Source organism: Prionailurus bengalensis, chromosome D2 (genome assembly GCF_016509475.1).
Source record: "Prionailurus bengalensis isolate Pbe53 chromosome D2, Fcat_Pben_1.1_paternal_pri, whole genome shotgun sequence".
Taxonomy (NCBI): domain Eukaryota; kingdom Metazoa; phylum Chordata; class Mammalia; order Carnivora; family Felidae; genus Prionailurus; species Prionailurus bengalensis.
The window spans coordinates 57,697,896-57,724,592 of NC_057351.1; the positions used below are offsets into that span (position 1 = coordinate 57,697,896).

Genomic DNA, 26,697 nt, shown 5'->3' on the forward strand with positions numbered 1-26,697 from the left:
AAGCTTGCTAAATTTCAACTTTATTGCCATGAGGAAACAGAAGAAACAAAAGACCTCAGTCATCTACTAACACAAAAACCCCTAGTGAAGACATTTAATAAGTGTAAGTTTTCTGCTGCAAGTTGTTGAAACTCCTGACCTTTGGACTGGGGTGCCATTCATTTGCTTCTACAAATGGTCTATGAAACAATACCATTTATTTTTGTAATAGTTTTAGGTTACATGTTTAGTTTCACCTATGGATTTTAACTTGGCTAAGCCTGGCCTGTAGTTCCTTTTGAATTTATATCTCACTGGAATTAACCTGAGTCTACTCTTCCAAAGGGATTCGTAATGGCCTGGCAAATAATTCCACAATCTGGTTTTTCAACAATTGCAAGGAAATAAACACCCAGATGAAAACAGAATACCTATCAAGGCACTGAGAGACACGTAAAGATTTATCTCAAAGGTGATTACAAAGATTTTTTTAAACTGTGCATGGTTTAGTGACTATTATCACCAAAAAGCTCATGCTCTATTTCCACCTCTCTGCCTACTCACAGGGGGCCTGCTCATAGTAAATGAAACAGACTCCTCCTCCCTTTCACTGGGTGCACTGTGATAGCTAATGAATGTCGGCTTTTTAATTCTTTGTTGGAAGTCTCCTCAGAGATACCGGCATCCCACACAGTGCTCTCAAAAGTCCCCTGGTCCTATTCTCCGGACTAGTTCTAACCTCACCCTGGGTTTGGACCTCGGTCTCAAGGGAGTCTAAGATTCAGGTGGCATATCAGAGAAGGGCATTCTGTGGCCTGTTCAGGGGTTAATGAAAACCAGTTCAAAAAGATGCAAGAATCCAAACTGCAAGAATCTAAACTGGACTCCAGCACACCTTCAAGCAAACACACCCTCTCACAAAAGCCACAGACCCATTCCAGCCTCCCATACAACTTGTTTCAGAGTGTCCCAACCACTGCAGAATACAAGCACCCACCTGGTTCACTGTAGTGGAGTAAAGGGACCGTCATTAGCTACGGTGCCTCATTTAACAGCATCCGGCTGGAAGGCAGAGGTGCTGCATTCTAATCCCAGCCCTGCCACTTAAAAACCATGTTACTTTGAACAACTTCCTTGAGTCTGTTTCTCATTTATAAAATGAAAATGACAAAATCTAAAATAAACTTACCATACACAGTCCCTGTAAGGATCAGGAATGTTTTTATAATCTTTAAAGAACATTACAAATGTAAAGTGTAATCATTTTTCTCCTGCAAACAACTGAGTAGAGAGCTATTCAAAAATGGCTACCTTCTGCCTTTTTTAGTTTGTTTCCAACAAAACATCATGCCAGGTCTTCATAAATCTCACTTCTTTGGCTGACTGATATTCAAATCCACAGAGCAGCTTTAATTAGATGAGTGACATTCAAAGAGAATCAAGAAATCCTCACCTAGGATTTCTTTCAAATCACACAGTGATATAACATTTGAACAAAAACTCAAAATATTTTGCATGTCACTTTCCATCTGTATCCAAAACTTTACAAAGCACTTATCTCACTAAAGGAAACCATACTTTGATGCACAGAATTAGTTTTGCTGTGGCTGTTTTCTTGACATTTACTCAAGAATGTATTATAGCTAAAAGGATTAAAATGGATAAGGGTGTTTAAAAAGATGTTAGAGGAAAATAAATAATTTAAATCAAATTCAAATATGAAGAAAGAAATATGATACTGCAGCACTGCTCTGTTACAAACTATAGTCAAATAGCAAACAGAAGCTCTTGCAAAAATGTACCAATGAAAGAATTAAAGAGAATGGTTAAATTACAGCTCATGCACACATGGATTGTGTACTCACTAAAAAAGAAACCATGGTTACTGACTAAAAGGTTATCTATATAAGCAAGTTATACAATATGATCGCAATTATATATATAAAAGTTTATATACATCTGTATACATAGAAAAAGGTCTGAAAAGATACATGCCAGACCATTAAAAATGATTATATCTGGGGTGCCTGGGTGGCTCATTTGGTTAAGTGTCCAACTTCAGCTCAGATCATGACCTCAGTTTGTGAGTTTGAGCCCCACGTCAGGCTCTGTGCTGACAGCTCAGAGCCTGGAGCCTGCTTCGGATTCTGTGTCCCCCTCTTTCTCTGCTTTTCTCCCACTCATGCTCTGTCTCTCTCTCTCCTTCAAAAATAAATAAACATTAAAAAAATTTTTTTAAGTGACTATATCTCTAGAGTGGGACTGGGGGTCATTTAGTATGTGTACCATCAAATTGATATTAGTGAGTATATATTAGATTGGTAATAAAATAAATAAAAGCATAAACTTTTAAAAGTAAAAATATGAATAAAGAAGTTAAGCATTAACCAGAAATATCCTATAATATTTTTATAAAGCAAAAACAATGAACATAAGAGAGCTTATTCCCTTTAGTATATTAAGCTACCAAATAAATGGCAGATAATAAATCAACAAGTATTTGCTGAAGAGCTACTATGTAAAAGGCACTCCACTAGATGTTATAGAAACAAAAGAAATGATACAATGACCACTCTCGCAGTGATCTAAAATCTAAGGGTAGAGCATGGCAAAGGAGTGATTTTTAGATAATAAAAGCCTCAGAAAGTCAGGCTTGATGAATGTTTCACGAGGGAATAAATTAATCAAATCACTTTGAGCTGAGTACTGAAGAATTCATAGAGGAGGAGGACAAATTTGAGCAGAGATTTGCAAGGTAGGAAGAATTCAGAAAGTGGTAGAAAGTGGGCAAACAGATGATAGAGTGGGGAATCCAAGGGTTAGAAATGAAGGCAGAGAGAGAGGCTGACTCTCGAGGGCCTTGGAAAGCTAGAGGAGAGTGAGAACTTGAGTGAGCAGACAAGAGATGTCTCTAAAGTTTTCTAGCTGAGCAATTAAAGGGGGACAGTGGAGTTTCAGAAAGATTAATCAGGCAGCAGGACAGTGAGAGGACAGAGACAGGGAACTGAAAGAGAAGTGACAGAATGAGGTGACAAGTGACCAAACCAGATGGAAACTGCCACAAAGGAAATATACTTTTCATATAGCCCCATTCTCAAACTTTCAAATCAGACTCAAGCTAATATAAATCCCGAGGAAAGGCCTTGGAAGCTTTCTTGGTAGAAGAACAAGGAACATGGTGCTGTTAGGCTATAATAAGGAGAGTGACAATGACCAACTTCGGACTGAGAATGTCCTGGGTCCAACAACAGCTCTGCCACTTAACAGCAGAGTTACTTAAACCACACCTGAGACTTTTTGTAGAATTATAAACCTCTTTGTTCCTTAGTTTCTTCATTTTAAGTGACTATAAAAGTGTTCTCCACTTGAATTTAACACAATCTCAATTCAAAGAAAAAGACACAGAGGGAGGTATAAAGGGTTTTCTTGAAACTTTACCCTTCTCCATTCCCTTACTCTTCACAGGGTTTCATTGGGCCTAGAACTTAAAGCAGAGTATAGTTCCATTTGTAAATAAAAAAATAAATAATAATGATTCTAAAACTGCCCAACAGTTTGATTGTAACTTTCCAACAACTTTTTCAAATATACTTATTTTTCTGCTTTTTATCCTGCCATTTCCCTTATGTCAATAACACTATTTATCCATTTCTATTATTCTCTTCAATGCATCCATTTCAAAAAATACCTCCTTCCCAGAGAAATTAGTAAGTTCTATTCCACATTAGCTCCGTTGTTGTTCTATTACTTCAATATGTCATAAAGTGTGACAACCATCTCTTTCAATTGTTCATGTGTCTACGATTACATTCTTTTGTTGTTTTACCTAACAACTATTTTGTGTTCTAACCCACAAGACTTTCAATTATCCTCATGGGAAGGCCTATGGCACACATATTTTTAATGACTGACAGTGTTTAACATAGGGCTTTTGAGTGGCAGACAGATGAATGGATGAATGAATAAAACAATGAGTGAGTCAAAGACGGGACCCCTCTCCTACCTAAGCAGGGTAAAGAGAAGACAGGACTAGGTTCTAATTATGGCTCTACCAACTACTCATCTTTATGACCTTGAGCAAATCACATCTTTTCTGAGTCTCAGGTTCTTCGTACCCACACACAAGGCTTCTCATCAGATTGATTTAAGAACTAAACGAAGTAACATATGTAAAGCACAGTTAAGAGTGCAACAAACAGTAGCTATTATTGGCATTATTATTATATATCCTCAAGGCCAGGTCAAGAGCCCTCCTCCTAAGGCACCTGTCCTGACTACTCTAGCTCTCACTTCACCTCCTCTCAACTCTTGTAGTCCTTACAGCTTGTCCTACATCATTTAACATTTGACTGTATCCTATCTAGTTCTCGTTGTTATTATTTCTTGTATGTCTTACGTGCCTGAAAAGATATTTAAGCCTGCAGGTTTAATAATTGATGTCACCCAACTCATTCACTGGGTGGTCTTTGGCAAGTTACCCACTCTGTGCCTCGTTTCCCCATCTGTCAAGTGGGAAAAAACAGTGCTTTCCTCATGGGATTGATAAGAGAATTAAATTTGTTAATGCATGTAAATTCCTTAAAATAATACTTGGCACATAATATGCACTCAATAACATTAAGTAATATTATTAATATATCATTACTATCATTAAGCTACAGAAAAATATCCACTCTTATTTCAGAGTATGCCACAACTCTGGGCAATTTACCTTTCTTCAGCTTTCCAATCTCACCTTCGATACTTCAAGGCATTGTTGCCTTTCCAGGGCAAGTGAGAATAAGACACTGGTTTAATCCCCAACAATACAAACATCCTCAATACAAATATATACATATAGCTATGTACTCCATCTTTCCTATATGCAGCTTACATTTTTTACTCTTTATTCTTTGCCATAAAAAGCAAAACACATGTATTAAGGTTTGTAAATAACATAAACACTTTGTTTGACTTAAAGTGTCTGTTCCATGCAGTGGGTTGATAGTTATCTCTATATGGATTTTTATGTGTGTCAATACCAGTGTGTTTTGATTGTAAATTCTTAGAGACAAAAATGATGTCTGCTTAAGTTAATCAAACATCAATTCTGGGGCACTTGGACTAAATGAGATTGAGTATTCAGAGAAGAATTTCAGAAAAATTCAGAAAATGAGGAGGGATGAATGGGGATTGGCTTAACAGAAGGCTTAATAAGAGAAAAGATGGGCAGAGCTTTGAAGGACAAGTAAAATTTTCAATTCAGGAGGGAAGAGGAATGCTCAAGGTGGAGGATATATAAGCAAAGTGGAGGGACTAAGCAAAGATTAATCTGACTGAAGTAGAGAGATAATACTGAGACCACTCTGAAATTCTACAAATATACAAGACCATAGCACTTTGAGACTGCAGTTCATGCTTTATTCCTCTTGGTAGCCCCAATATCTAGCACTAAGCTTGGCACAGAGTTGATTATATTAAAACGTTATTAAATTAAGCAAAATTACAGTTTTTCACTATACTAATAAATTGAAGAAAATTGACAGAACTGAACCTCACTCAACCAAATCATGAAACCAAAGGACAGCAGAGTTCAACAAGGTACCTATACCTTGTTACACCAGCCACTAATGTAGAAATATGTATTTACCCTGACTACATCACTATCCACAGATGAGTGCAAGAAATAAAACACATCAAATTCTCTCATGCTAGTATCCCCCCTCCCTCTCTCTCTCTCTCACACACACACACACATACACACACACACACCCTTCGGTGTTCCCAATCCACTGCCTCATAGACTGAGATAGCTGAAAACTTGATTAAGGCACTACAAAGCACCGAAGTTAATCCATTTTGATGAAGGATTCACAGAAGAGGCTCCTGATTCTAGGAACCCGGACCATGTGACTGGCAGCCTGATCAGACCCAGGGAATCATGAAAGAAATGTCTCTTCTTCTATGAAGTACTCATCCCATCAGGAGGGCTTGGGAGAACAGGAGAGACAATTTAAACTCATTTGGGGGCGCCTGGGTGGTGCAGTCGGTTAAGCGTCCGACTTCAGCCAGGTCACGATCTCGCGGTCCGTGAGTTCGAGCCCCGCATCAGGCTCTGGGCTGATGGCTCAGAGCCTGGAGCCTGTTTCCGATTCTGTGTCTCCCTCTCTCTCTGCCCCTCCCCCGTTCATACTCTGTCTCTCTCTGTCCCAAAAATAAATAAACGTTGAAAAAAAAAATTTTTTTAAATAAAATAAAATAAACTCATTTGGCAAGAGAAATGATATTTGGTATTGGCAACAGTAGCACAATTGTGTTGTTCAGGAACACATAACTGTCTGCATTACCTTTGATCCCAATGACCAGGTGATAAATTATACAAATGTGGTTGTGACTGTAAGGTTTATTTACTGGACTTTCTGATTCCCTGAAATAACCAAGCTACCTTTACTTGTAACAGATCCCAGAGTTTCCTAATCTCTACCACTTTCAGCACTCTACAGATGGCCACAATGATTAAGTTGTGGCTAAATGAGAGGATGACTACATCTTTGTGAGATGCCATATTCAAATTCACAGTGAGCTTCAGCTAGCACTCAGGACTTGGGTACCAAATTTAAACATTACAGAAAATGCATTCATTTTGTTTCTAAAAGGCAGAATAAAACATATATAAAACTTCAGGTGATTTCTGACACCCTTTAATAAAATATTAAATTGAATCAAATCCTTCTAAGGTTGCTGGCAGACAAATCATGAAATACCAAATGAAGAAGTTGGAAGTTTTTCTTCAGCCTAAAAATCTCCAGCAACTGTTTTGGCTGCGACTGCTAAAGTGACAAGAGATCAGTAGTGTGTAATTTGACATTAATGCCTCGGCCCCATTCATCTTCTCAGCCTCAGTGTCAAAGAGGAACTAGATGCCTGCTCAATGAGTAAATTCATGAATGAATGAATATTATAAAATATTAGCCTGTTATTATTCTATAAGAAGGATAATGTAAAACTTATCAAGCAAGTTCCAAAGCCTTTTCTTTTATATACCCTAAATTTAAATTTTAAATTGTGCAATTTTAAATTCAATCATGATTCATAACTCAAACTTCACCAAGTACAATTATAAAACACTTCAGCTAGAGTATGTGAACATGTGTAGTAATTTTAAAAAGAGGGCAAGGATCACTGCCCATGTTGAAAACATGTCCTTCTCCTCTTCAATGGAATAAGAGAACTTATAACAGCCTCTATTTTTGTATAGGAACAATACTATTTTGCTATGCCTAAAACTCAAGATTCTCGTAATCTAATCTAGACTGACCCAACCAATTTTTTCCCTCAAACGTGTACTTCCTTGTTCTTCTTCTTCAATTACATATTTTGGAGCTAACAAAAATACATTAGAACTTCTTAAAACTTAATTTAGACATAATTCTAATAATATGAGCTTTTCTTAGAATCATTTCTAAGATGTACTTTATTTTTTATATTTTTTAAATACAAACATTTCTGAATTAACAAAAAAATGTGCAAATAGGCTTCTATAGAAAAATGACATATGGGGCACCCGGGTGGCTCAGTCAGTTGAGCGTCCGACTTTGGCTCAGGTCATGATCTCACGGTTTGTGAGTTTGAGCCCTGTGTCGGGCTCTGTGCTAACAGCTCAGAGCCTGGAGCCTGCTTCAGATTCTGTGTCTCCCTCTCTCTCTGCCCCTTCCCTGCTCATGCTCTGTTCCTCTCTCTCTCTCTCACTCAAAAAGAAATAAACATTAAAAACAAATTTTTTTTAAAGAAAAATGACATAGTTGTAGCAACATGAACTAAGATAATTCCTAACATGTACCTTCTGTGCAGCCAGGATGGTCTCCTTACTACGCAAACACATATTTAGACTTTGCCTCATGCTCTTTCCCTTCAGTTAAATGTCCTCTCTTCTTGTCTCTACCTGCCTAAAGTCTGCCTATCTTTCACAAGGCCCAACCTAACTCCTATTGAAATCTGGCCCATATTCATCTCTACTTTTCCTGTTACACTTGGCAAACTATTATGTCTCACTTAGTACTTCTTTCCATATTGTCTCTGAGTTACTCTTAAGTTTTATCAGTATAAACATTATCTCACTAATTAAGTTATTAGTTCATTGACAGTGGGGACAGTGTCTTTTGAAGGGTATAGGTCAGTTATTTTGTAGAATGTCTTTCAGTTTGTTTTCACTAGTGTTTTTCATAATTACAGAGAATTAGAAATTCTTGCAAAGAATATCATAAAGGTGATGTGCCTTCTCATCATATCTTATCAGGGAATACATGATTATCAACATGACTTATCTGTTTATATTAAGCTTGATCACTTTGTTGAAATGATGTCTGTCCGCTTCTCTACTGTCAAGTTAGTTTTTTTCCTTTTTACAGACCCTCTTCTTCAGAAGCAAATCATCAAATCCAGCATACACTTACAGGGACAAAAGTTACGTTCTACCTCCTAGACAAAGAAGATTTTGTGGACACAAACTAAAACCACCACAACTCATTAATAAATATTATGGGAGACATGCTTTGAAGTTATGCAAATATCCAGTTTTATGTTAAGGTCTCCCCTACTTATTTTAACACTGATTAGTAGATCTTGCCTATAGCACTTATTACTGTTGTGTTCTAATGGTGATTTGGGACACTATCTCAATATTCTGCCATTCTTTGCCCAGCATGAAACTAAACAGAGTAGATAATCAATAAATACCTGTTAAATGTAATTGAATTTCAAGAAACCTTTCTGTGAAATAAAATGAGATGGTAAAAGGTAGGGAAGTTCAAAGCAAATATGTATTTTGGCAGTTGTGCTATTCTTAGGTCTTATGTCTTGATTGATGGAAAGGAAATAGAAAGAAAAAGAATTAACAACCTCACTTCTAAAACTGGGAAAACTTTCAGGAGAAAGACGAACAATAATAATAGTCATATAGTGCCTTAGAGTGTATAAAGTGCACTCACATTCATCATTTAGAATTTGAGAAGGTCTCTGAAGAGAAAATCTTCAAGATGAGGGAGACTAAAAAAAAACAACTTTCAAAGTTTGTGAAAAAGAACTATTAAATCAGGAATTGGAAAATCAGGCATAAAACTATATAAGACGCTAACAAGGAAAAGCAAAAGTCAAGGCAAAGAAGAAACAGATACAATATAAAAACAGTATAGGTCCAGTGCAAAGCTTTAAACCAGGTGGTAAGGTTGATTTAATGCATAGCATGAAACCAAGATGACTTAGACTACTTAAGAGTACATGGTTAAAATAATGAAGAATATCATTAAAATAAGCATTAAGAATGGACTTATAAGATTGTGCATTGAAAGTAAAAAAGGAATAGAATCTTCATATACTAATTCACTCATTTCTTCATTAATCACCTCCATTTTCCTAGGGCTTTAACAGTGCTCTTAACCCAATATATATCCAAAAATATTTGCCGAAGCTCTATATAATGCTAGACATTTCAGAATAGACAATAATTAAATATGGTCCCTTCCTATAAAGATGTGTATTCTAATTGAAAAGGTAAAGCATTTAATGGAAAGGAAAACTTTTCATATACATGTGAAAAGTTAAAGAGCAAAACAAGGCAGAAGGAGCCAAAAAGAATAACATAAAGAGTAAAAGCTACAATGGTCCACAGAAAGAAGAGATCACTACACAATGACATGCTCAGGAAAGGCCTTGTGAAAATAAGGGGCATTTGCGATGGGCCTTCAGGAATTGGGTAGGAGGTGAGACTTGAACAGAGCCAAGAGAAAGGCATTCGAAGCAGAGATATCTGGCTGAACAAAGGTATAGGGTTGAAATAATGAGGGTGCTTTAAGGAGACCATGAAAATCAAGGACTGTAATAAAAAGTATATGAAAACACAGGATCCAAAATGTAAGCTGAAGTTGAAATGTGAAAGGCTCTGAATGTAAAGTTGAGGAGTTTGAACATTTTCTGAAAGCAATCCAAAAATAATCAGAAATTCTGAGAAGAGTGATATAATCTGTATGATATTTTAGATATTAAGCTGTCTTTTGATGTGCATAATAAATGGTGTGTACGAAAGGTAAGGAAAAAGGTAAGATTCCAAGGTATATAAAAACAATCCTATTTTTATTTCTTCCATCATCACCATGTTTGTATGAAATTCAAGCTGCCTAAGCATAGAGTAGATAACTGTATTCAAAGAGTAACCAGAGACCATCCCAAAGTGATACGTAAACAATAGTTTTAGAAAGTTAGAGAAAATGCAGTGGCATTAAAGTGCTTAAAAGTATTCGGAAAATAGAAGCCACTTGACTTAACTGCCCTATTAATTCAGGGGAAAACAACAACAAATCACAGCAAGGTGGTTATATGAATACATTAACTATAAAAGTGTATTTTACCCAAGTACTATTGGTTCATTTTACTCTTAGCATATAACAAAACTAAAGACTAGTCTCTTGTCTCATTACCATAAAAAAAGTAAGCCACCCTGTTCTCTACCTGGGTCCCTTAAAAACAATTCTCCCTACATTCACTTAATCCTTTTTACCAATTCCCCAATTCTATCTCCTTTCTTCTGTATAAATTTCTGTCTCATCAAATCTTATTCACTCCTTAATCCCACCTTAAAATATTAAATGTTATAAATATTCTGAAATTGCCCTTAATAAAAGTAAGATCCTTAGTCTTTATATAGTGCTTTGTAACTGACACAATATTTTACACACATTACTTCTTAAAAGCCTCACAGAAGCAATGCACAGCAGGTATTATCATCATCCATATGCTACAGAGAAGCAGCAAGCCCAGGGCCACACCACCAAAAGTGATAGAGTGAGGCCTGCAATATAGGCTTTCTAAATCCAAATTCCATATTCTCTTAACTATAGCATTCAATTTCATAATTTGCCAGTAGGGTATCTTATTACTCAAAATGTATGTCATTACTCTGTATCATGTTTAAGTCAATACATCTTTTTTTTAATAAGGTGCTTATGCCCAAGTGCCTATTATAGGGCCATTTGCTAAGAAGACCTAATTATTTTTAAGATGTTCATGATGAGATAATTATCACTGGATAAAGAGTGACAACTAAAGTATAATGTTTGCAAAATTACTAAGACTCTACCGAAAACATTTTTGCCTTAAATTCTGTAATGCAACATGCAACAACAAAGACAATATGGGTGATTTAAGGATATCTGAGCATCAAAGGGCAGAAATAGGGCACTCCTACTCTCTTTAACTCTGCTAAGGTCTCAAATACTGACATAGTTCAGAGCATCTTATTACTGGAGAGACATAAATCAAAAGGAGTTCAGCTAGGAGCAATAAAACAGATTAGCGTCTGGAAGTACTGACTTTAAAGAAAGTTTTAAAGGAATTAAATCCAGGTAGTCTAGATAAAAAACAGCTATCAGGAAACCTTTTTTTTTTTTTTTTTTTGAAGCTGACACTCACACCAAAGACAAATTAGTTTGAAGACAGAGGTCTTAAAAATGCAAAAAAAGAAAAAAAAAGAAGAAAGAAAGAAAAAGAAATAGTCATAAATATTTAGAGAATACTGTATTTAAAAAAAAAATCAGGATAAATATGCTGGCAAAAACCTACGGGACAGAAGAACTCTTTCCCATAAGTGTGATAAAAACTACATTCCTAGAGATATTTAATACCAGGTTGGACAAAACAAGAAAAGGATTCCATATGGAATGATCCTGTACTGGCCCCTGAAATGGTGGGAAGATTGAAGATGACCTCTTAGATCTTTTCGATTTCTGATTTTTTCTAAATGCTATGAAGTTTTATGGGGCACGGCTTTCTGCCAATTTCCTTTCTCCCCATGATGCCCACTTTCTCCTTTCACAAAGGGAAACAAATTGTATCCTTCATTTTAAGCAGATCTCATGTTCTCAATGAATTGGTAATATAATCCTAGGTACATGTTTGGGAGAAAAAGGCCAATTCCTATAATTTATAATGGTCAGTGGTTCTTGGGGCTCTTCTACATTTTTCCACAAACCAAAGAAGTAGTTCACACGGATTCAAACCAGAGCTGTTTCATCAGGAAAACCAGTAATATTCTCCCTTCTCATGTCTGAGCACAGAGTTGACAGTGACCCTGGAAGCTATAAGGCCCTGGGTCAAGTTACCATCAGAGCTGCTGTTCAGAATTAGCTTTTACCTTTCAGCATTTTATGCTAAGTGACAGCAAAATCTATTGCAATCCACATTTTTATGGTAATGACATTTACCTTTGAAAAGATGTCACCTTAAACTCCTATACACTTTGGCAAATGTTATGAGTAAGTCCTATTCTTGCTTTTAAACTCAAGAAGACTCAGCTTTGCTCTTTCTCCGTTCTGACACTTAAAAAAAAAAAAAAGTGTCTCAGCCACTCTTGAAGTATCTCTCTCCAGAATTCCCATTCAGTGAAACCCCAGAATATACAACGACATTTCCTTGTTTTGCTGATTTACAAGGACAAGATGTGACAAAATCCAGGGAGTTCTAAGAACCTGTCCTTGAGCCCTTTAAAAATAAAACTGAGGCTCACTTATGAGAAAGGACAGCAGAGAAGAGATAACCCTCCAAGAATGGACACCAATACCTCTTTTATACAATCTAAACAGCCTCAGTAGCTGAGGACCCACCAATTCCCATCTTGACTGTTTGAAAGACTTATGTCCCCCTCTCCGCAAAGAAAGTTCATATATATTAATACTATACCCTCTAAACAAAACTTTAAAATGCCATTTTCATTTCTTCCTGGTAAAAATGAGACTGTTCAAACCTAAAAAGATTGGTCTCTCACACTGTAATATGATTTGGAGTTTTCAAAGCCCTTCCAACACTTAACTACTCCATCCTGGCAAGAAAGAAGGCTGGCATTTACACAATCTCATTTAAAAAAAAAAAAATGCGACTCTGACATTAGGCAGTCTGAAGGAGAACCCACCGTGGAGATTTTCAAACATCCCCTAACAAAGGTCCAATCTAAAAGATACTATCCACAAAACTTTAGAGTGGGTTTCAAAAGAGGCTGAATCACCCATATCCTCATCTCAGGAAAGCAAGAAATAAGAAGAAAAAAAAAAAAAACACAGAAAAGCACTTTTTTCTAGAGTTTTAGGAATCAAACGTGACCCTGATCCCTTAGTAGCCTATGAACTTGTCTGAATCTTCTCGAAGAACCCGCTAATCTCCCCACAGGACCAGCCTGCTAATTGTTCTGGCCACCACTTCTCGGCCCTGGAGCGCAGCCGCCCAGCGAAAGGCCGGCAGCCTGGACCAGGACAACTTGGTGACCCCCTCTGCGTAATCGCGTCAGAAGCGCCACACGCCAGTGTCCCCTAGCCCGCAGCTACCAGCTTCTCAGAGGAGCTTCTACCAGGCTCTCCTCCAAGCCGGCTACCCACCCACCTTCCCCCCCCTCCCCTCCCATACACAGCAAGAGTTCGCTCCTGTTCTTCAAACGTCCCCCATCCCGCTAGACTGGAAGTAAGTCGTTTCTCACCATCCTCATAGTTTTTGAGATAGTAATCCGGGCCGGGGCCCCCGCGACTTTTCGCCGGGTTCCTCAGGTTCTGGAACTGCAGGAAGTCGGTCCTTTTGCCCCCGAAGCGCAGAAAGGCGGGCGAAAGTCCCCGAGCCAGGGTCACCAGACGCTTGGAGCTGCAGGGGTACAGAAAGAGAGAGAAAAGGATCCGGGGTGAGGAGAGGCGACCCGGAGCGGAGCGCCGACCACGGCTCTCTCCCCACTCTCCGAGAGCGACCCGGCCGAGGCTACGGGCCGTGTTAGCCCCAGCCCGCCACCCGCGCGGGCCCCGGCGTCTCGCGTGCGCCTGGCTCCCCGGGCTACGCCTCCTGCGCCCAGCCGGCCGCGGCCCCCTCCCTCAGACAACCCGACGCCGCTCGCCAAAGGTACTTCTTCCCAGTCGGTTAGTCTGTTTGTTAATGCAGTGCGTGTGGGGGGCCGAGGGGGGGGCACTTCTGCTGAGAACACGGGGCTTGGGCGCAGTCGCCCAGCTCCTGCCACTGCCGGGAAAGCGCTCCTGGCGGAGACGCGCAGCGCGTGGACTGCAGAGCTCCGACTTTTGCCAAACTTACAGGCTGGAAGCCGGAATCTGCATCCCCTGCCCCAGGGGCACTGCAACCTCAGTGGTGAAGGTGAAACAGGCCTCCTTTCTCTCCGAGCAGGTACCTGAGGTCAGGTTGGTTCTTTGTTTAATGCTAAAGTTGATCTTCCTTTAATACTACTGTAGTGTAACAACTGCATCCATCTCCCTAACACTGGGCGAGAGACTGCCAGGGTAAATCCCTGCTTTTCTGAGAACTTTCCCCATCCGGGCTTTGCACGGTAAAAGCAATGTCTCTTTGGCCCCTTAAATAATTCAGCCGGCTCTCAGGAGGGGTAACATCCTCCTCTCCACTCTACTTCAACTCCATCTTTTTCGTGGCGCCCTTTGGAAGCCAACTCTTGGAAAAGTGAAGTTTGCCGAAATGTGGACCTGCTCGTCTGAGGGCACTCGAGGAGCATCAGAACACCAGCATTTACGTTCATTTAGCTTCAGGATTTCCATAAGTAAGCAGTTTTAAAAGCCAACCGCTACTTCAGGAAGGGGTGACGAAGGAGCAGTGCAAGTGCTCTTAGCACCAAAGAATTTGAATCTGGATCTGTAAGTTATTTTTAACGCTTTGCTGGCTCAGGTTCTGAAAATCCAAATCCAAATGGAGAAATTACAGAGGATCATAACGGAGGTGGGTATGAGAGAAAAAAGCTGGGGACTCCAATTTCGGAGAGTTCCTGAAAGCCGCGCACTGCCGCACCGAGAAGCCTGGTGGCCGGGAACGTCTGGCGGAGGACTCCAAGACTGCGTTCTGGGGCCGGCGCCGGCCGGGCGTCGCGCGGGCCCGCGGCGGGCAGAGGCCTCGGCACGGGTGCGGCCCCGCGGAAAAGGCATTTCCAACCACCATCCGTCCGGAAGCCTGTACAGCTAATGCAAATGCGCCCCGCCACGGCTTCTTCCCCGAAAAGCTTCCTACCAGAATCCTTTCTGCAGCAAGCATGTAACAAGATGGTTTAAAAAGAAAGGAAGGTAGGAAAAAGAAGACTGGGGGCGTCCGCGCAGCTGGAGTAGTGCAGTGCAGGTGGGGCGTGTATTTCGGAAAACCCCGTAGCCCCCCACCAACACACGAGCTTAGAGACGCGCTCCGTTGCAAGGGCCCGAGGAGGACGCCGGGCGGCGCGGAGCTCTTCCCGCCTTCCCAGCGGAGGCACGGGCATAAACAAACGACCGCAGCGGCAGCAACACCAGCCGCTGGTCCTCCTGCAACGCTCGCTCCACGTGGAAGGAGTGCTCCACGTGCAAGGAGTGCTCCACGTGGCGCCTCCCGCTACCTGCCGCGTCCGCTGACCCGGCCGAGGCCCCGGTGGTCCCGCACAACCGAAGGGCGAGAGCGCGCCAGCACCAAAGCGGATTTCGAAAGGAGTGAAAGATACTCACGAAAGACGCGCGGCGGACGCGGCCTCCCGGCAGAAGAGTGGGACTGGGAGAGCGCTCAGGGCTCTTCGGGAGAGCCCACAGCTGAGGCTCCCATTCGGAGGGAATTTTTAATAACTCAACACTTGGATTCGACATTGCAGACGATTTATTTATTTATTTTTGCACTGCAACTGTCCCTGATTAGTTGTCTAACTGCTACACAGTAACAACCCAGGGAGAGAGTGAGCCCAATTAGATTCCAAGCCCTTGAATAAGAGGGGAGTCCATGGTACAAACCACGGGGTTCGGTAATCCGCTGGTGCCAGGTTCAGACCTCTGAAACATCCCCGGAGTATTTCTAGGACCCTTTCCGCTCTGCTTATATACCCTATCACTGGAGCGAGAATTTTTTTTTCTTTAAAGAAAAACCAAACTATGCAGTTACCGCAGGAGATTTAAGGAGGAGGGACTGGGGGGCCATTCGGTCTATAAAAAAGCCTCTTACAAAGTCCTGAAGTCTGGAGAGGACAGCGGAGTATATAAAAGAAAACTTAAAATATCCGATCTAACTTGCCCACCGCTCAAGCCTCTGCCTAAATTCGTTTTCTGTCTGGGAGTGGGAGAGAACGGACAAATCGATCTTTTCGTGGAAAATTCCACTTTCGTGCTATCCCCCCCTTGAACACTCACAGACACACACAGGCACACACACGCACCCATTCCTCTCGGGTCTTTGTTGCTCGAGACCTTTTCTTCACTTTTGTAACTGCCCTGAACCTCTTGTTTCTTTTTCAGAAGGAGACAGGGAGGCTAATTGTGGATATATGTAAGCACAACATTTTTTCAGTCATAACTGATAAGTTTCTGAAATGCCTTCTGCATTGCAAACATGTGCATCTTAATAGAAAACACTGCTTTTCTCAATCACCAGTTAAAGCCTCACAGCAAATATTCCAGGAGAAGGAAAACCTCTTTTCTTCTCTTTGTGAGATGCGCTTGGCTTATTTTCTTCTTCTTCTTCCCCCTTTGGAATGGGGGATGGGGGGTGTTACTTAAAAAAAAAAAAAAATGATCCATGGAAGCCCCTGCCTTACCTTAAGAAATCGAGCCAGCCATCATGAATGATGGACGGATCCAGCTGCAGAGAGAGGAAGTTCTCATTGACTGTCCTGACTGGGTTCTTGGTGCTCACATCAAGTAGAATCAGGGTCTTTTCCTTCAAACCTGGAGCTCTGTCTACAGGCAAGGGTCTCCTGTCTCCAGCTTGGGAGGAAAGGGAGAGATGGAGCAACAGAGCCAAGAAGAGAGCCACCGGGGCTAGGCACGAGGGGGGGCGGGAGTTGCTGGAGGGCATGGCTTCAGGGAAGGCACAGAGCACCCTCATTAAATCCCTCTGATTTAAACCTCTCTTCCTACAGGGTCTCACTGGTGACTAATTGTCCTTATCTAAAGTGTGTGTCTGTCTGCCTCCCCCCCCCGTTTTTTTTTCCTTTCCTTTTTTCCCCCCTCTCTTGCTCTCTTTCTCTCTCTCTCTCTTTTTTTTTCAGTGTTTTGGTGCTGGTGGAGCGAACTCACGCCCCTAGCCAGCCTTCTCAGCGACTCGTGCCAAGAGTACTCGTTCACCAGCACCGCCCCTTTAAGAGATTTCAACTGCAGACATTTTTTAACTTTTTAAAGGTAAGGGGGTGGAGGGGGGAGGCGGGAAGTAGGAGGAAGGGGTGGCGTTGTACCCTCCTGATTTAACCCTCTAGGGTCAGGAAGCGGAGAGATGGATCGAAACTGTGTGGTTGTAACGTTTTGGGTACGGGGCGGGACGTCTTGGTTTTACTTCCCTCCCAGGGAGGCTCTGGGGAGGGCGGTTCTAGCTTCCATCCCGACAGGAAAGCCCCAGCGCCAGCCCTGGGCGCGCTGGAGTAAAGATTGCGCACTCGCCGTGCGCCTGTTTCTCCGGACAGCATTTCATCCGCGCTGGGCCCTTTCCTTTTGGTTGAGGCAGCCACAGCTAGAGTGGTTAAGTTGCAAAGGGGGTCCTGCGGTAGCGATGGTGATTCCTGCCAGAGCACAGAGTGCACTTCATGGACACAAGTATGGACCTCTGCGACGTGCTGGGCAGCCACACAGAAGCATCCTCTGACCTCGTTAGGAAAAACAGTGGCCAGAAGGAATACAAAGAATGACCAGGTCAAAGGGCTTATCCGCCGGTAGGGGCAAAGGGCCCAGGCTGCGCATGGCTCCGTTCTGACTGCAGCCAAGGAGAAAGTGTCTTGGGGACTTCAATATACGCTGACTTAGTTCAAGTCAAAGCCACTTGGTCGGTGCTTGGATATTATGGGCGGGGATTCGCCCATCTGAGCCAAGGCTTGGCCACTCCGCTGCACAAGCCCATTTAGACTTGCCCTTCCAGTCCCTCCAGTCCCTTGACCACGGGCATCCCTCCAGCATGGAAGTGCGCCTTTATGGTGAGGGAAAGGAACAGAGTAACACAGCAGGGTTTTCAAACTCGGCCAGGAGTCACAGTCAGTGTCCGACCAGACATAGTCCCTGGATGCTCCAGAACAGCCAGGAGCCTCATGGTACACCACCAGCCCTAGCTTACAGACCCTGACCCACACCTCTCAGGCAGAGCCACAGGTCCCATACACAAGCACAGGGTGAAAAGGCCCAGTTGGCTGTAGTGACATGGTTGGGCCCCACTTTCAACTTCTTTCTGGAACAAAATGAGCCTTCTACTTGGTAGATGAAGATCACTATTCTACCCACAATGGGTATGCATTAGCATCCCAGGGCCTCCAGACGTCAAACAGGCAAAATTCTAAAATGCAGATTCCCCAAATGTGGATGTGCAAATGGCAGTCTCAGAGACCACAAAAACTGAAATAGCAACCTGTCTCCCCTTCTTTCCCCCCAGACAGGATTCAGGAATCTGAAAAGGGCTGGAATATATGACCTTCAGCTGAGGTTCCCTGAGGAGATTCTTTCAAACCAAGCAACAAAGAAATACAGAGGTTAGGTTGGGTTAAACTGGGAAGTGCCATGAAGACCTCATAGAAGTAGACCGGGATAAAATAAGGCCAAAGGAGAAAGAAAATCCAAGGGATATTATTTAAAGATGATTTTAAAAACCAAGATGTTACACCGAACTATTACATGTAGGCTTCGGCCCTTAAGGCCTGCCTGCTTCTTTTGGTTCCTGAAAATTTCTAACACAACTAAATCCTTTAAAATATGTATGGTTTTGGGGCGCCTTGGTGGCTCAGTCAGTTGAGTGTCCGACTTTGGCTCAGGTCGTGATCTCACGGTTGATGGCTTCAAGCCCCATGTCTGGCTCTATGCTGACAGCTCAGAGCCTGGAGCCTACTTCAGATTCTGTGTCTATCTCTGCCCCTCCCCTGATCATGCTCTGTCTCTCTCTGTCTCAAAAATAAAATAAATATTAAAAAAAAAAATTTTTAAGATATGTATGTGTTTCTTGTGTGTGGGTGTATGGTATGGTGTAAGTTCCAGTAAAAATTATTGTAATTTTAAGATGTGTACTGAGTACCTCCTTAAGATGGTGATGGCCTGGAGCCGATTTTTATTTATCTTTGTATCTCAAGACCCAGACATTTAGCAGCCACTCAATAAATGTCTATGAAATAAATTAATGGTAAATCAAATCATGCTCAACACACTAAAATCATGTACTGCTTTCAGGAAGAAATAAATAAGAAAATAATATGACTTTTACTTGTCATAGTACCTTTCTTTTAGGTTTCTGTTCAGTAATTTGTTTTCCCAGTTATTAGTATTTTCTGGTCAACTCCTTTAGGAAATACTTATCTTACAAATTCAGAAGCCATTAGTTTATTTTCTATACTCAGAATTAAAACCAATTCTTTATGTTTAACAAGGAGTCAGATTTTCCAAGGGCCAAAACACACCCTGGCTTACAAGTGAATGTACTTTTAGAAACCACATTCATTGGAACCAGAGGACAACCACATAAATGAAACAGATCACTCACCTACTAGATGTGTATAATTAACGTACCTTTCAAAAATATGTACTCTTGGGGCTCAGGATGAACTTGGGATCAATGAGAAACTGCTTAATTATTAACTTTATCCATGATTTTTGCTTACTTACCCAACTATTCTATAATTGTTTGGTGTCCTAGTTACTTTAACCACTATTTAACGTTCTCATCAGAACCTGTATGTAGTACAAAAATCAAAACCAACAAAACCGTGATTTTTTTAAAAAATTCCTGATGAAAACCATCTTCTTTAGCCATTGAAATTCTAGTCATATACAGCCTCAGGACATCAAGGCAAAGAAAGCAATTCAATAACATTTAAGGAGTTCCAGATAGCCCTGGTTGACTCCAAGATGAGCTGATTGTTTGGTCCTTTGGTCTAGTGTGGATAAAGATCTTCACAGGGCTACACTTTCCAAAGAGCCTCCCTTCCCCATATCATGGTTTTTGTCTTACTTCCCATCTAATCCTAAATTATATGCTGTAAGTAGCTCATTATTAATCTGTATATTAGATTGGTTTCTACCTTAGTTTCTATGTGCTGAGTGGTAACCACCTGTACCTCTGTTCTGTCTTAAATTGTAATTTCCTAGGGGACAAGAATTGGGCCTCAGTATAAAATATGAATTATTGTGAACTAGATGCATCTCCTTGGAAATGTTCTTCCTGATGTTACTGAATGGTCCTCATAGATAAATTCCTTTGATATCTAGGAGTCTAGGTTCCCAAACCTGTAAAAAATCTTGAAGATTAATTTGTTCAGTGATTTCTAGACTGTTTCAAAATAAATATTAGTGGAGAAGAACTGATATATATTTGCCAACTTTTTATTTTGTCTAGCAAGGACCTTAAAAAATCTATCAACTATTTATCACTATTACTTCCCAAAAGAAAAAAAAACATTTAACAGCCAAAAAAAAAGTTGAAATGGTATTTCAAAAATAAAAAGCAAGTGTTTAAACTGAATAAATTTAGCTTCATGAAAAATCACTACAGTATTTCTGTCATTTCATCTCAGACCAATAGAGATATGCCAGTGACCAATATGGTACCAGGACTAATGACTGGGACTAATGCTATACCCTGTGTTTATGGCCAAATTCTACTTTACAGTATACAGTATTGCTGCAAGATGTGCATGCTTTTTAATGATGGTCATCTTTACTACAGTAATTTCCACCCATTTTTCCTATGTTTTTTTCAGCCTCTCACAAACTCACTGACTCTAAATGCCACCTCCCTTTCTATTAAATATTCAGAGCTATAGTTATGTCTATACTCATTTTCCCCTTCTGGAAGAACTATACCTAGATTTCAAATAACAAGAAAAAATTCTTGCCACAGTAACTGCAACTGAGAAGCACTCTGAAGTTATAGCAGCCAATGTGCTGTCTCATCATTGCCTGCAGACTTGTTCATCATGACTTATTTATTCAGCTCTTGTGGTCACACCAGGGTACCCAGAATTATACACATGCTATTTTAATCTTCTCAAAAAACTCTGAGAGGAAAATATAATTCATTATTATACATAGTTTACATATGAGAAAATTGACTCAGAGATATTAAGCAACTTCTCATGACGCTACCAGTAAGTGGTAGCAAGAATTGAAACCTACCTGACTCCAAAGCCTATGTCTGTGTTCCTAACCAACACATTCTACTGTAAGTGGCTAAAATGTTGCATACCCTTTAACAACTTGTTAATGTACAGTGGAAAAAACCTTGGACTAGGAGTTGGAAGACCTGAGTTTAAGTCCTGACTTTGCCAGACCCTAGCTTTGTGACCTTGAATAAAATTTTTAACTGTTGTGTCAGCTGCCTACCCTGTAAAACTAATATAATACCCTAGAGTAAGAAGCAAATAAGGTTATATATGGAGAAAATGTTTTATGAATTCCAAAATATTATACAATTGTGCTATTGGTTTCTTGTGATCTCTTACTCCCTTTCCCCCATACTTGCCACAAATACATCCCCTTAATTGATGACTGAGGCAAGAATTAAGATATATATAAAGAACTTAGTGATAAAGTTGAAACAAAAGGTCAACTCTAATAATGATGTCAATAAATGCAGAAATATAACAAGTACATACCACATAGTTTAACCATGCAGACACTTCTGCCTGTGACCAGCATCTGAAAAAGGAAAAAAAAGAAGTTAAGTTTTACATGCCTTCTTCGTTTTTTCACCAGGACAGGAGAAAGCAAAGGAGTGGACAAAGGACAGTGCTAGGGAATAACAAAAGCTGTCTCTGTCATGCTTAGAGGAACAAGGGATAACAATACTTTCTCCACATGGGAAGTTGAAAAGGAAAGGAATTTCAACACTATGATTGCTCTACCTCATTATATACATAAACTCATAACCATAAGTGTAAATGACTCTAAAGAGTTCAGTTCAAAATCCCTTAGCATGTTTGGGGGTAGAGATGACAGTTATTTGAGGAACTTCTATAGGTGGAAAACCAAGTAACAGAAAAATAGATTAAGTTTATTCATGTCCTTAGTCACATTCACATGATGGTAAAACAACCATCCTAGCCCATTTTGCCTTTTGTACATTCAGATTAGTCCCGAAAAGCATCACGTTTTACTGGAAATTGCATGGGCTTTGGAGTTCAATAGACTTTGATTAAACCCACTTTACAATTTACTCTCTGCTCTCACATGAGAGTAAATTGTGAACTGGGTTTCACAATTTATTGTAAACAAGTTGAACAAGTCATTTACTCTTGCTGAGCCCCAATTTCCCCATCTACAAAATATACTTCCCTCCACGTGTGCTCTGAGAATTAAATGAGGTAAATGTCTTTAGTTGTTGGCATATAGTTACTATTCAACTGTCATTTTCACTGGTTGGGTTTCATGGTAGAGATAAATATAATCTGCATATATAAGGTGGGAAGAAATTTATATACTGAAAGCAAAGGTTTTGAAGTAATATAATAACTTATAGATATACCTTCTATTTTATGCTTATAGCACAAATAGGACAAGCTTTATCCTCATAACTCAGGTAAGGAAATACAGAGTCAAAAGGTTTAAAATGCTGTTTCTTGAAGAATCTGAGTTGAAAGCCAGTTCTACTGACTGATAATTAGACTATGCTTTTGGCATGTTTGTTACTGAAAATACCCGAGAACTTTACATATAATGTCCCAGGACAAAAATTCAGATTGCCTCTCACATATTCTGTGACTTCATTAACTATAAGTTGTTTATACATACCTTCAAACAACTATAATTTGCCTGCAGTTTCCACTATACCACTTTCCTAGTCAGACAATTCTAAGAATTAATGCTAAAGATAATTTCTAAGAAGCTGAAATATATAAATCTTATTTATTTATCTCAATATATCTCCTATTTTAGTATCTACATTGAGAAGTGGAAACTGTAATAAGACATTTACATGGAACACAAGTGTGCTTGTTGACCCCCAAAGAGCAACTAACTGCGATTGCATTTTCTTCTGTTCCCTAGGCTAATGGCACACTTGGACCTTTTTAAATACCCTGATGTGTTTAGTTCATAATGAGAGTTAAACAAATATTGGCAATAGAAAGCCTACCACAGGTTCAGTCTACTCCTCAATAATCAAAATCAGTTGATAGACTATTTGTATATACAACTGAATATTTTACCTCTGCCCATATTAACATCTAGATCCCTAACTCTTTGAAGTAGTTCTGTTGCCATATAAGCAATCCAAGTTCTTCCTTGGTTCAAAATCAATTATGCTAAACCTTACCAACATTAACTCTCACCAAATTTTCTGATTCTTCTAGTTCTTTTGGTCACCTAGAGACAATGATGTGCTGTAACTTTTAGAAAGTGTGCTTCATTTCCATCAGACATTTAAATGTTACATTTCTGTCTTGATTTTCTGAAGCCTAACCAACACAGTACTGTGTTTAAATACTTTTATGTTTTTCCTTTTGAGGAAGAAATAAAAATAATTTGATAGTCTAGGGTCAATGGCATTCATCTGTGGCTGCACACTAAAATCACCTAGGAGCTTTTTAAAAATAATCATGCCTGGGTGCACTCACAGATATTCTGATAACTGATTTGGTGTGGGGCCTCAGTATATCCTGGATCCATTGCTATACAACTCTATTTGGTTTCTAGTTTCAGCAAGCAAATTAATTAATTAATCTTAGGGACAGAGGGGCAGAGGGAGAGGGAGAGAGAGAATCCCAAGCAGGCTCCATGCCCACCACAAGCATATGGGTCTCAATCTCATGACCCTGAGATCATGACCTAAGCTGAAATCTAGAGTTGGATGCCTAACCTACTGAGTCACCCAGGTGCCCTGAGAGAACAAATTTAGATGGCAAGGGATATCATGTTATTTCAATCTATTTGATTCTTAGGTTTCAGGTAATAAGGAGCAAGAGTTATCTCAAAAAAATTATCAGAATCTACTCTGTTCCTAAGTTCAGACAATGAAAGTCAGATAGTGAGAGACCATCCTCAAAGGAGGAAAATTATGCAAGTAAACACCATTTATCCTATTAGCTTTAATAGATTCTCAAATAATTATTCCTTTATTCAAGAAATGTTTTCCCTTAAAAAATGTTTTCCCTTTACACCATCAGATTGGCAAAATGTAAATACTGGATAACACTAATTGTGGATGTGGGGAGATTTTGCAAGGAGAATGCAACCTTCTTGCACCCCAATGAGAGTTCAAATGGGTTGGGCCATTCTAAAGAGTGATCTGGCAATATCTAATGAAATTACATATGTATATTCCCTAAGACCCAGCAATCCCACGATGGGCATAAATTACCCAACCACCTCACAAAAGACTCACAAAGGACTTGAACGAGGGTGGTCAGTAAAGCACTGATTTTAATACAGAGGAATTAGAGGCACCTAGATGTCCATCACAAGGGAAACGGACAGGTGAAATGATGAGGGCAGCAGTTATAAACAATGAACTGAATGTATACACAAGAACATGGATGGGCTTTAAAAAGAATGATAAGAACAAAAAACCCAGGATATAATAGCATAATAACATTAGTACAAATTAAACACACACACAAATATATGTTACAAGGATACAAAAATATCAAAGGACATACATCAAACACATTTGATGCCTATAAGGTAATCATTCAAAGGAACAAAATGAAACAAAAGGCTTTGCATGGGCCAACGTTAAACACTTTCCTGCATTCAAGGTAATACTTAACCAATTTTCTGGGGAATGAAAGGGAGAAATATTGAGTGCTGACTATAGGCTAGGTAGTGTGTCTTTCCCCCACCTTTGGGGTCCAAAGAATATCCTTGCCCTTGGAAATCTCACAGTCTAGCTGGGAAAATCAACAGGTTAACAAAAATCCATTTGATAAGTGCTACGGTAGAATTTGGTGAAAACTGCTGTGGTGAAAACTGCCATATATATATATATATATATATATATATATATATATATATGTCTGTTACTTGATACATATGTAATTTTCATCACAATGATGATAAATATATCATACTTTAATGAGTTGGTCTTTTTTTTTTTTTTTCTTATTTTTAACCTGTCTTCTAGGTTTTCTCCTATCTCTCTGCTTTGGTAATGGCGAAGGGTTGCCAGTAGTAGAAATGTTGGAGTGCCATCTGCTGGTGGAAATGTTTTAAATTGCCCATCTATCTCCCAATCCATTTTCAAAAAACAAAACTATCACATATATCATAGGATATCTGGGCTTGAAGGAAACTTAGAGATCATCTATCTCAGGTGCCTGGTTTTAGAGAGGGGCAAATATCTCCTTACAAGATCGCATCTAATTTAAGGGAAATGCATACATATGCACAAACTCTCATACAACCTCTTCTGTCACCACTGCAACAGCTTCACAGAACTCTATAGTAAAGACTCACGAAGCTAAACTATCTAAAATTTCCCAGATAAACATATAAAAGAGGGGTCCATAGACATGTTTAGATATTCATACGAGCTCATTTCCCAGGAGAACAATCTTCGGAAGGCAGCTTACTGCAGTGCTAAACAAGCGACCTTAGCTTTACTATTTATTAAGAAGCTTTAAGAAAGTTCGTTAACTTCCCTGAATCTCAATCTCTTTATATGTAAAATAGGAATAGTGATCTAATTTACAGAGTTACCATAATAATTTGTGGGAGTACATGTAAAAATAAAATGCCTAGCAAAGTCACAGAAATATTTAATGGCTAAATAAGCCTCTAATACTAATTTAAACATGCTTTCTAATCCATCCTCAATGATGTTAGCTCTTCCTCTGATTTATATTTGATATTTATATTTAATATAAATAATTTGCCAGCTCTAAGAAATTCCATACAATTAATTCCCATAAAAATGTAAACGGAAGGCAAAATGTGTTTTAATAGTTCATTGTACATCTGGTCAGATCATACTTCTGCTCTAAGGCCTTTCTATTCAAAGTGTGGTCCACAGATCCAGCAGCGTCAACATAACAGAAATGCAGAATCTCAGGCTCCCTTCCAATCTACATTTTAACAAGTTCTTCAAGTGATTACAATTCTGATTTAAAGTCTGAGAAGCATTACATTAGGGGACAGCAGATAGAACCTGAGCTCCATTATTTCAGAAGAGGTTTCCAGAACTAGCTGCTCTGCTCCTCTTGGCTAAATTTATCTATGTCTTAGTAATTAAGTACTGAAATGTTTTCAGTTCCTTAAAACTACTCTTTGCATAACACATAGCACTTAACATCACAACCCATGGAAAGAAGGGAGAAAGGAAAATGCAATATTACTGTGTCATTAAAATGATGTTCCAAAGCCAAAGAAGATAGAAATTGACAGGGTAAATACTACAAGGAATGAAGTTGCAGGGTTTCTGTTACTGATGATGAAAAAGCAATTGTAAAATATGGAACAGATCAGTCCGAAACATCATGCAAATTAATGTCCACAGATGTGTCTATGCATCTTTGTGAGAGTAATGATAGATGAAGCAGCAATGTCAAATTTAGCAACAGCCAGCACCAGCTAGGGAAACAACTCCCAGTTGCTGGGAAGTCTGGAAGTTCAGGTGATGGAAAAGCATTAACTTCATGAATACAAAATTGGGCATGGCCCACCTGAGCTTTTAATCAGATTCTCTTAAAAACAAGTACTGTGTTACTCTATCCTGTGAAGACAAAGCAGTTATCAAATATTTATTTAGTATCCACTCTGTGCAAGGCATGATGGAATCAAAACAAAGTCACACTATCAAAGG

General features: G+C 39.7%; 1 protein-coding gene and 1 long non-coding RNA gene across 2 annotated transcripts in view; one reads left to right on the plus strand and one right to left on the minus strand.

Moving 5' to 3' along the window:
* The window catches only part of HPSE2 (heparanase 2 (inactive)), a 663,935-nt gene extending 646,938 nt beyond the window's left edge, over positions 1-16,997 (minus strand). The window contains exons 1-2 of the mRNA XM_043597217.1: positions 16,538-16,997; positions 13,475-13,632 (exon numbers count right to left, since the gene is read on the minus strand). Coding sequence (XP_043453152.1) covers positions 13,475-13,632; positions 16,538-16,827 — 448 coding nt within the window. The 5' untranslated portion in view covers positions 16,828-16,997. The remainder of the gene's footprint in view (positions 1-13,474; positions 13,633-16,537) is intronic.
* LOC122493119 lies at positions 13,626-18,714 on the plus strand. Its single transcript, XR_006299827.1, has 3 exons — positions 13,626-13,881; positions 16,991-17,120; positions 18,352-18,714. It is a non-coding gene; the product is annotated as an uncharacterized LOC122493119 (long non-coding RNA).
* Positions 18,715-26,697: the final 7,983 nt, after the last annotated feature.